Genomic DNA, 11350 nt, shown 5'->3' on the forward strand with positions numbered 1-11350 from the left:
AAATATTTCCTACAAATAATTTGTAAAATGTATCAATATAAAATAGTTAGTAAATATTTGTATAAATACTTAAGAAAATGTATTTCTAAATGGTTGTAGAAATATATTTATGAAAAATATGATTCATACAAATATTACTGTAAAATCATTAATACAATATTTACAAATATTTGCTAAAGATTTTAGATTCATACAATATTTAATAAAAAATAATTTAGAAAATAGTTATACAGATATTTCCTACAAATAATTAGTAAAATATTTATACAAGTATTTAAAAAATACATAGTAAATATATCAATATTTAAAGAGAAATTGATTAGATGGTTATACAAATATTTACTAAATCTAAAAAAAAGTGACTATACATTTCATAAATAATTTAGAACATTTATACTATATTTCCTAAAACAAATTAATAAAATGGTTATGGAAATGTATATGAAAAAGGATTCATATAAATATTTCTTTTAAATTATTTACAAAGCATTTTAGAAATATTTACTAAATATAGATTCATACGAAATTTAAATAAAAGTAACTTGGGAAATATTTGTACAACTACTTCCTAAAAATAATTTATAAAATATGGTAAATATATATAAATACATTTTTTAAAATAATACATTGTGGAAATTGTTACACAAATGTGTACTAAATAACATATTTATACAATATTTCCTAATTAATACAATATAATTTCATTAAATATTTATTAAAAGTGATAAAAATATTTACTAAATATAGATTCATACAAAAGTAACTTAGGAAATATTTGTATTAATGTTTTATAAATATTTTTAGGAAGGAATTTATTTAAAAGAATATTTATAGTTACCTTTTTTTTTAATAAATAATCAAATTGTAAACAAGGAAGTGTTTACAATATTTCTTAAAGTAATTTATAAAGTAGTTTACTACTGAAATATTTAATGTTTGTCATCTTTGGTTAATTGATTTAATGATCTGTTAACAACAATGTGGATGCCATGACTCATATTTGTTTTACTTCCGTTAAACATTTTTAGTCTCATCGTCAACCGCATTTCTCCAGAAATATCTCTATTGTTTATCCCGCACGCTCAGTCATATTTCTGAGATAATAGAGTGACACATCATCATAAGCGTATTGATGATCATGAATAGGGCAGGCGAGTCTGGTCTTGTGGTTTGAAGGAATGTGGTTTATAGCGTGAGACCAGATGCCCCAAGGCCTGATGGGTTTGTTTTGATTCTGATATTGTAGTGTTTTATGAGAAATGACATGTGTGTGTGTGTCTCCGCCAGGGTGTTTCTGCTCCTGTTGTCCTCCGGCTATATCGGCCTGCGTATCGTGGCCTTAGAGGAGCAGCTGACGTCTCTCGGAGCCCTTTCCGAATTCACCGTGCGAAACGGGTAAGCGCTCTTCTTATGCTTGAGGACGTTCTTAAACGTGTGAAACCGAAAGCATGAGAGAATCAGATTTGATTTGTCCTTTCAGGTACAAGGAAACCTAAAGAGTCCATGCATTTTCATCTCTGGAGAAAACACCAAAAAGACCCGCAGGGAATGCTGGGAAGGACCTTTTATTTGCACTGGTGCCGCCCACCCAGTACCGAACTCTGCGTCTTTGCCAAGTAAAGAACCAAACGGGGAGCTTTTGACGACACAAGGGCACGTCGCGACTCGCCCTGAACCACCAAAGACAACCGGTTTGTCTCGGAGGAGCGTCCAAAACAACGAAAACACAACAAACGGCAGGTTCTTCCGTGGAAAAGCATTTCATTTGACCATCCAGACATACTTTGTCCGTCTTTTTTGCATCTTTCGGCCTTGATCTTCCTCTAAACGTCTTTTTCATCTTTTCCGTTTCTTATATGAGGGGTTTGCGATATTAAACCGAATTTTGGTTTACCGATTTAAAAAAAAAAAACACACACCCTTAGTATTACTGTATGTATAGTCTATGCACAGAAAACGCTCACATCAGGTATTTAACGCGTTCTTTTATACTTTAGGGAGACGTCGGTCTCTCCGTAATCCGAACGATTTAAAAAAAAAAAATTTAAAAAAAAGAAGAGAAATTTATTGTGGCGTTTTGATGCATCTCGACCGGAGGCTTTGACTGTCCGAATTGCGGCAACAACAACAAAAAAAAAAGTGCTCGCATGTTTGCGTAAAAACCCAAAAAGCATTTCAGGACTCGAATTGCGATACTTGACGAAAACGACATGGTCCAAAATATGCATGATTTATGTGTGTGTGTATGTGTGTGTTCTTATTAATATGTTCACGAGATGGCTTGTAAAAGAGACGTGTAGTGCACTTTATAGTGTGGCGGCGCTCTCCCGTCCTGCAGGGGGCGCTGTATATTCGTTCTGGGGTGTTAGACGGTGCTAAGAACCTCTCACTCAGGGCTGGGACTAACTCGCAATGCATTGTGGGAGTGCGGTAGATCCTTCGCGAATATCTCGGGAGAGCGCGCGTTCGCTTTCCTGCAGTTTACCACCGACTGGACCGGTCCGCGGAAACGAAACGGAAATGGATTTGCACAACATTTCAACTCGTCGGCGGGGCGTCGCAACCTCAAAGCCCCCGCAACGACCGTCTAACAACCACAATGCAAGAATCCCAACTTTCATAACCTGTTTATATTGCACTATTGTATTGTTTTTGTATCAATATGTTGGTAAACATCTTGTTCTGGTCTATTTATTGCATTGTGTGTAATTCAAAGTAGTCTCTGTGAGACTGGCTTTGGCATTGTTTGAATAAATCAAGTGCTAAGGATGTCCAGTGTCGCCAGTGCTTCGGTTCCGTCTAAACATCATCTGCATGTATCCTCAACCTCTCTGATTTGTTTACAGGACTTCCAGGATGTCCTGACTTCTCCCACGCTTTAAAATATGGAGACACAACAAGCATTAGCACTGCTGTTGATTCATGTTCATTGATGCATCTTTTATATGTTCATGTATTTTTAAACTTTAAATTACAATGAAAAATACTTTTACAGCATTTCATGTTAAAGGAACATGCCACTCTTTTTGATAACAGGCTCATTTCCCAGCTCCCCTAGAGTTGAACAGTTTTACCATTTTTGAATCGATCTCCAGTAGCACCTTTAGCATAGCTTACCGTTAGCATCGCGCTCAAAAAGCATATTTTTCCTATTTAAAACTTGACTCTTCTGTATTTACATCGTGTACTAAGGCCGACGGAAAATGAGAAGTTGTGTTTTTCTGGACTGATATGGCAGGAACTATACTCTCATTCCTGAGTAATGATCAAGAGCTGAGAGCCATCCCATGAGTGCGATGATATTACTCAGCGTCTGAAAATAGTCTAACTTCCACCGCACTCATTTGGACGGCTCACAGCTCTTACTCTCTTTAAAAGGGCATTCAGCGCTGGGAAGATGAATGTGTGTTTAAACTGGGTCATTTATGCAGTAGAAATGTGAAAAATGTTGTATTTGGTGCCTTCTAGACTGAGAAAAGACAGAAAATGTATTTGTGTCTCATGTGGATGAAAGACAACAACTCCCAGAATGCACTTGGTTCGCTGCCCAACGAGGCCACTCCCAAAGCCATGGCTACTGGTTTTCTATTATATGGTTATTTTTAATGTCAAAAACAAAATGTCAGTTCAAGTGATGTTATGTAATAATGAAACGCTTAATGTATTAAAATTTAACTAAATGTAAGATTTTAGGAGACTAAATCTACAGTAGATTAGACTAAAAGCTTATGATATTTAGTCGACTAATACTAGACTAAAACTAAAAACAATTCAGGTGACTAAAATATGACTAAAACTAAATCAGAATTTGATGTCAAACACTGGAGCTGAGGTAAGCGCGGCTCATTCACAGCGCGTGTCCAGTCTGGTGCGTTATCAGATCGCATATGGAAGCTAAACTTTCATAGGAATTCATTGAAAAGTTGAAAGACTCACTTTGCTCTGCACCGCTCCGTCACGAATGCCCGATCCGAGCGGCCGTGCGCATTTACATTCTGTGAGTGAGATCCTCCCCTGTGGGCGGGTTGAAAACATGCGGATCAGCTCCTGTAGTCTCTAGCGTGGCTACTTGTCTCACGGCGGAGTCTCTAACGTCATCAGCGGCGGCCATCTTGTCACAGGCCAGCTTTCTGGCGGGCTCCTGATGTAAGGCGAGTGATCTGAACACAAACACTCTTATCTCGCTGAAATCTGGACGGATTTACAAATGGTTTGGTTTCTAACAAACGTTATTAACGTGGCTATAATTATGGATGCTTGAACAAATTATGAATAATTATTCATGCAGTGTCATAACTACATCTCTGACGTTTATAACAAACCAAACAGTTTGAAAATCGGTAGAAAATTTAGCAAGTTATGGTTATTTAAAAAGTACACGCACCATTAAAACACAATGTTACGAGTGAGCGAGCTGACAAGATGGCCGCCAGGTGCGAACGTCGACCTCCATTGGCCAGCAGCGCGCACGAGACATCTAGCCTTTATTATGTATATCTATGGTCTCTAGCCTCTGGCCAAAAATCCTCAGATGACGCAAAATGACGATATTTGCGTCATTGGAGGATTTTTTTCCAGAAATAAAATGCATAATTCTCTCGTCTCAGGGGATATGAGGGGGGAAAGTACCATAATTTGAATATTAATGCTAAATCGCTGAAGTAACGCTTTAAGCGCAAGTCGACTCGTGTACAGCTGACCGCCGGAAGCTAGTTATTTTAGTGTGGAGCAGTTATATGATGGATGGATGCACTTTTATGGACTTCAAAAACGACCTAACCGACCATTCACCGCCATTATAAAGCTTGGAAGAGCCAGGACTTATTTAATATAACTCTGAAAGAAGAATGTTTTACATCTATGACTTGAGGGAGAGGAAATCATGGGCTAATTTTCACTTTTGGGTGAACTATTGCTTTAATCTTTTAACGGTATACATGCATGTACTGGCAAAAATCACCGCATTACTGAATAAGAGACAACCTTGCCCAATTGTCTTTATAAGGATTTAATTTCTTTCAAGAAATTATTTGTCATCCAACAAAACCATGAGTCATCAGCTTTTTTTTTTTTTCCTCTCTCAGGTTTTCTTACAGCCTGTCTCATGTAGGCTACTCAATTATATTGGTTACATTGTCACATTGTCATTAATGAAAAGACAATGCAGGAAATCTGAACGCTTGTGGCGAAAGACAAAACTTGTTGTCCATTATAAGATCTATAAAGACAGTCTTCGTGCTTTCAATGTGGAACTAGGCAAAGCTAGACAGACCTTCATTTCAAATATTATAAATAGAAACATAAACAACACACGCACTCTTTTTGCTACTGTCGAGAGACTAACAAACCCCCCGAGTCACATTCCCGCAGTGAAATGCTCTCAGACAGCAAATGTAGTGAGTTTGCTTTCTTCTTCTCCGAGAAAATCATTAATATCAGAAATGCGATCAGCACATCCTTGAGTTGCTCTGAGGTGAGTCAGATGAGACAACAACCTCAGAAAATTATTATGACTGATTTTGAAGCAATTGATGGTAAAATTTTAGAAGAAACAGTACAGCACCTTAAAACATCAACCTGCGCCCTTGACACACTCCCCACTTCTTTTTTCAAAAGTGTGTTTAACTGTTTAGAAGCAGATCTCCTAGAAGTGGTAAACGCCTCACTTCTTTCTGGGACTTTTCCAAACTCCCTAAAAACCGCAGTAGTTAAGCCTCTCCTGAAAAAGAGAAATCTGGATAACTCCATACTGAGCAACTACAGACCAATCTCAAATCTCCCCTTCATAGGCAAGATCATTGAAAAAGTTGTTTTCAGTCAGCTGAACAAATTCTTGAGCTCAAACGGATACTTTGACAATTTTCAATCTGGTTTCCGACCGCATCACAGCACAGAGACAGCGCTCATAAAGATTATAAATGATATTCGCCTCAATACAGATACAGGCAAAACATCAATTCTGGTACTACTGGACCTCAGTGCTGCATTCGACACTGTTGACCACAAAATACTTCTTGACAGGCTAGAAAATTGGGTTGGGCTTTCTGGAATGGTCCTCAAATGGTTCAGGTCATACTTAGAAGGGAGAGGTTATTATGTGAGTATAGGTGACCATAAGTCTGAGTGGACATCCATGACATGCGGAGTCCCACAAGGGTCAATTCTTGCACCACTCCTATTCAATCTGTATTTGCTGCCACTCAGCCAAATAATGAAAAATAACAAAATGGCTTACCACAGCTATGCTGACGACACCCAGATCTACTTAGCCCTATCACCTAATGACTACAGCCCCATTGACTCTCTATGTAAATGCATTGATGAAGTTAACAGTTGGATGTGCCAAAACTTTCTTCAGTTAAACAAAGACAAAACTGAAATTACTACATTAGGAAACAAAGATGAAATTCTCAAGGTGAATGCATATCTTGAGGCTAAAGGTCTAAAATCAAAAAATCAAGTCAGGAATCTGGGTGTGATTTTGGAGTCAGACCTGAGTTTCAATAGTCATGTAAAAGCAATAACTAAAACAGCTTACTATCATCTCAAAAATATTGCAAGAATTAGAAGCTTTGTTTCCAGGCAAGACTTAGAGAAACTCGTTCATGCTTTTATTACCAGTAGGGTGGACTATTGTAATGGTCTTCTCACCGGCCTTCCCATAAAGACCATTAGAAAGCTACAGCTCATACAGAACGCTGCTGCCAGGATCCTGAGCAGAACCAGAAAATATGACCATATCACACCAGTCCTCAGATCTGCACACTGGCTTCCAGTTACATTTAGGATCGATTTTAAAGTGCTATTACTTGTATATAAATCACTCAATGACCTAGGACCTCAATACATTGCAGATATGCTGATAGAACACAAACCCAACAGATCACTCAGATCATCAGGATCAAGTCAATTAGAAATACCAAGGGTTCACTCAAAGCCAGGAGAGTCTGCTTTTAGCTATTATGCCAGCCGTAGCTGGAACCAGCTTCCTGAACAGATCAGATGTGCTCCAACAGTAGCCACTTTCAAATCCAGACTCAAAACACATCTGTTCACATCTGTCCAGACTCAAAACACATCTGTTCACATCTGTCCAGACTCAAAACACATCTGTTTAGCTGTGCATTTACTGAATGAGCTATGCCACTGTACGTCTGACTGATTGCACCTTATCTTATGCATTTACTCAATGAGCTCTGTGCTTTGTCCGAACTGCTTGCACTTTAATTGTTTCATTTTAACCCTGTTTTATTTTTAGTTTTTAATTATACTTTTATTTTTAATTATTCTTTATTTTGTTAAGGCTGACTGGGTGGAAGAGGTTGAGAGACGGGGGAGCGATAAATCGAAATCCCTCCGGTGCGAGGACGATCCGTTTAGATCTGCTCTGACGAATAGTATAGCCTTGGTGGTGAGAGGAAGGACCGTGTAGATCCGCTCTGACGGTCGAACAAAGTAGAGATAGCCCTGGTGTTCCTGTCCAGGAAGATTTGTCTGTAAGGGTAATGTTTAAATGCACAATTACCTGACAAATATTTTTAAAGTAAACCTGACTCTCCATTTTCTTCCACCCCAGATAGGGGATTTCATCTTTATTTTTATTTCCTTTTAATTTAATTCCTATTATAACTATTATACTATATATATTTTTATTTTATTCACTTATAACTATTTTAACTTCATTTCTGTGTAAAGCACTTTGAATTGCCACTGTGTATGAAATGTGCTATACAAATAAACTTGCCTTGCCTTGCCTACTATAATCTGGAATATGAAAGCAACACGATACCCCAAGCATTTTCCGCAAGCATGTCTAAAACTAGTCTGTTTTGTATATATTCATCTCGGATTTGCTTCATTTCCTCATCTACCATTGTTAAAGCGTGCTCCATGCTATTAGCTATAGCTAGTACAGTCCATCCTAACCCATTTATCTTGTTTATTGATTCTGCTGCACCCACCCCCAGGAAAATAGACCAAGTCCCTGTCACAAAGTTAACTTTATCTTCTGTCTATCCTTTTTCTTGTTTTCATTACCTGGTAAATGCACATCCCCACATTCATCAAAGCTGGGTAACATCATCCTGCCAACACTCCCCTCGGCATAAAATGATAAGCTTAACCATAAACCCAAACTGATTGAAGTGTCATTCGGTCTTCTAACCTGGCAGGTCAAATATGTTGTAATGCCACCCACTACCATGTCAATTCTGACTCAGACTCTGACTTCAGTCCTCTCGCAGTCAGATGTTGGATGTTTTGTTGGGATTTTCCCGTGCTCAATGTTCTCCGCAGCTCTCACTATCTCAGCCATTCAGTGTTACAACAGTCAGTGGGACTGATGGGACGTTTGCAGACAAAGCCAGCAGCTTGTCTTTATCTCTAGCTTTTGTTTCTGCAGCCGTGCCAAAGTACAGGCTTTGTTTCCCCTGGCACTTCGCCATGGCTTTCTTCATTTCCGGTTTCGCTCCTCCCCTTCCTGCTGGTGGAAAACATTCTGCAGTGGCTTGCGTGCGCCCACGTTTCCTCTCAGCCACTTTTACGGCGGTAAGCGTTTGTTAGGAGGATTTGGTAAGGCCCCAGCCAGCTTTTCGCCTTCCAGCTCCTCCTCCCGTTGCCCGCTTTCAACACGAAATCACCTGGTTTGATGTCATGTAAAAGAGTCCCAGCTGGTTTCCCCAAATTTTACCTGCACACAGACCTTAGACAAGAAAAGACATCTCTATGCAATAATTCACAATTCTATTGATGTAAGCTATTGTTTACCCCCTTCCATTAACATGAATGGTGGTCTTCCAAAAAAAAAAAACGGTCTCAAACGGTCTCAGATTTACTCGAGGCCTTTTCTCGTTTTCGATTGTAACCTCCTCATAAACTCGTGTCTTTGAGTTTCATTCCCCCTTTGGCTGCGTGATCACCCATGCAGCCATTAATCATAATCATCAAAAATATTTTTGGGGTAAACAAGGCTTGCCATCACTACTTGTCCAGACGCCATTTTGCACAGTGCAGTCGCACTGTTCCCATCGCTGCTTTTCTCTGGCCCTGAGTTGAAAGACTGCATAGTCTATAATAGGGCTGTACGATTAATCGAAAAATAACCGGAACCGACGTATTTTTCCCATGTGGGTTATTTTGGTTTTCACGTGACTCCGCCCCGTCAGTCACATCTTGTGTAGTTTGCAGGCACACAGAGAGACGCAGGAGCGGTTATCTGTGTATATAGATGCCCAGAATCACTATAGTAACTGCATGTTTTACACAGTTTATACTGGTCAGTTAATTGCTGTTCTTATAGCCTACGCGCTGACACACACAATCAAAATCAAAAATACAGAAAAAACAGTAGCCTAATATTGTGAAATATTATTACATTGTGTTCTTTTTAACTTTTTATTAATTAAAGAATCTTGAAAAGAGTATCACAGTTCCATCATTGACATTAAATCCTCATATTAGAATGATTTCTGAATGATCATGTGACACTGAAGAGTGGAGTAATGATGATGAAAATCCAGCTGTGATCACAGGAATAAATTATATTTTAAATTATTTTAAAATAGAAAACCATTGTTTTTATATATTTCGCAATATTGCTGTTTTTTATCAAATAAATGCAGGCTTGATGAACATAAGAGACTTCTTTCATTATGCTACATAGCCTAATATTTAAAAATGGTAATCAGTCCTTTCATGTAACCATTTGGCCAGCCTACACTTCACATAATAGGCCTGTAGGAGCCGGTGGCACTTGGGTTTTGTTAACTTTGATAGTTTCATGAAATAGTAAACGGTGTATCAATATACATAAGTACAAGTGAATTTAACACTACTTACCATTAATGCGACGTTTGGTTTGCTGCTGTGGTTTTGTGCAGGGATTTGTTTGTTAAAATCCATTTTGTCAGTGATGCAATTTATAAAATGAGACAAACCGCAGGAAATCGTTCCACAAACGTCAGTTCGTCTGTCCATGTATTTTTCAACCGATTTATGAATAAGAACAGAAAATGACCGTTTCACATCGCCCAATGGAATTTGAACTTGCTTTGCCAGATCACGATTGGTTGGTGTAAAGCCTATACATGACAAACGGGCATTGGTGAATTGTGTAATACTTTAAAATATATCGCTAATATATAGATTTGTAATTAAATCAACACATTAGCTCTGATTATGGATGAAAAAAAAAAACATTGGCTTACTTTTTTCCCGCGAGGCCACACACTCTCTGAAAGGACCATATTTGGCCCGAGAGCCATTTCCGAGCAGCTGTCAATCAAAACGCACGCAACCCATATCAACGCGTTATGGCAACGCCTCAACAGAAATTATCCGACTTTTGAGCCGTTCGTTACTATTGTAGACATTGTCATGTTATAATAATCACATTTATTTAGTTTTATTGACCACAATATTATCCTTGATATTTGTCTGAGAGGGGCACTTTTGATTCATTTTGAAAAAGGGCAGGGGCTCGAGCACCCAAAATGAATTAGTGAACACATTTTTAAGGGGGGCTACACTGTCATAAAAGTGCATCTATCAATCATAAAAGTGCATCCATCCATCATAAAAGTGCATCTATCCATCATAAAAGTGCATCTATCCATCATAAAAGTGCATCTATCCATCATAAAAGTGCACCCGTCCATCATAAAAGTGCATCTATCCATCATAAAAGTGCATCTATCATCATAAAAGTGCATCTATCCGTCATAAAAGTGCACCCGTCCATCATAAAAGTGCATCTATCATCATAAAAGTGCATCTATCCGTCATAAAAGTGCACCCGTCCATCATAAAAGTGCATCTATCCATCATAAAAGTGCACCCGTCCATCATAAAAGTGCATCTGTCCATCATAAAAGTGCACCCGTCCATCATAAAAGTGCATCTGTCCATCATAAAAGTGCATCTATTCATCATAAAAGTGCATCTATCCGTCATAAAAGTGCACCCGTCCATCATAAAAGTGCATCTATCCATCATAAAAGTGCATCTATCCATCATAAAAGTGCACCCGTCCATCATAAAAGTGCATCTGTCCATCATAAAAGTGCATCTATCCATCATAAAAGTGCATCTATCCGTCATAAAAGTGCACCCGTCCATCATAAAAGTGCATCTATCCATCATAAAAGTGCATCTATCCGTCATAAAAGTGCACCCGTCCATCATAAAAGTGCATCTATCCATCATAAAAGTGCATCTATCCGTCATAAAAGTGCACCCGTCCATCATAAAAGTGCATCTGTCCATCATAAAAGTGCATCCATCCATCATAAAAGTGCATCTATCCATCATAAAAGTGCATCTATCCGTCATAAAAGTGCACCCGTCCATCATA

At 38.4% G+C, this 11350-nt stretch overlaps 2 protein-coding genes across 8 annotated transcripts in view; both read left to right on the plus strand.

Annotated features, from left to right (window-relative positions):
- Positions 1 to 2769, plus strand: part of LOC307120251 (GRAM domain-containing protein 2B) — a 27732-nt gene extending 24963 nt beyond the window's left edge. For all 6 annotated transcript variants that reach the window (XM_079807177.1, XM_079807174.1, XM_079807175.1 and 3 more), the window contains 2 exons: positions 1288 to 1395; positions 1481 to 2769. In XM_079807177.1, coding sequence (XP_079663303.1) covers positions 1288 to 1395; positions 1481 to 1496 — 124 coding nt within the window. In that variant the 3' untranslated portion in view covers positions 1497 to 2769. The remainder of the gene's footprint in view (positions 1 to 1287; positions 1396 to 1480) is intronic.
- tbxa2r (thromboxane A2 receptor) overlaps positions 1 to 11350 on the plus strand; it is a 285760-nt gene that overhangs the window by 58273 nt on the left and 216137 nt on the right. The gene's annotated exons all lie outside the window — the stretch shown is intronic.

The sequence above is a fragment of the Gobio gobio genome, assembly GCF_949357685.1.
Source record: "Gobio gobio genome assembly, chromosome: 24".
Taxonomy (NCBI): Eukaryota; Metazoa; Chordata; class Actinopteri; order Cypriniformes; family Gobionidae; genus Gobio; species Gobio gobio.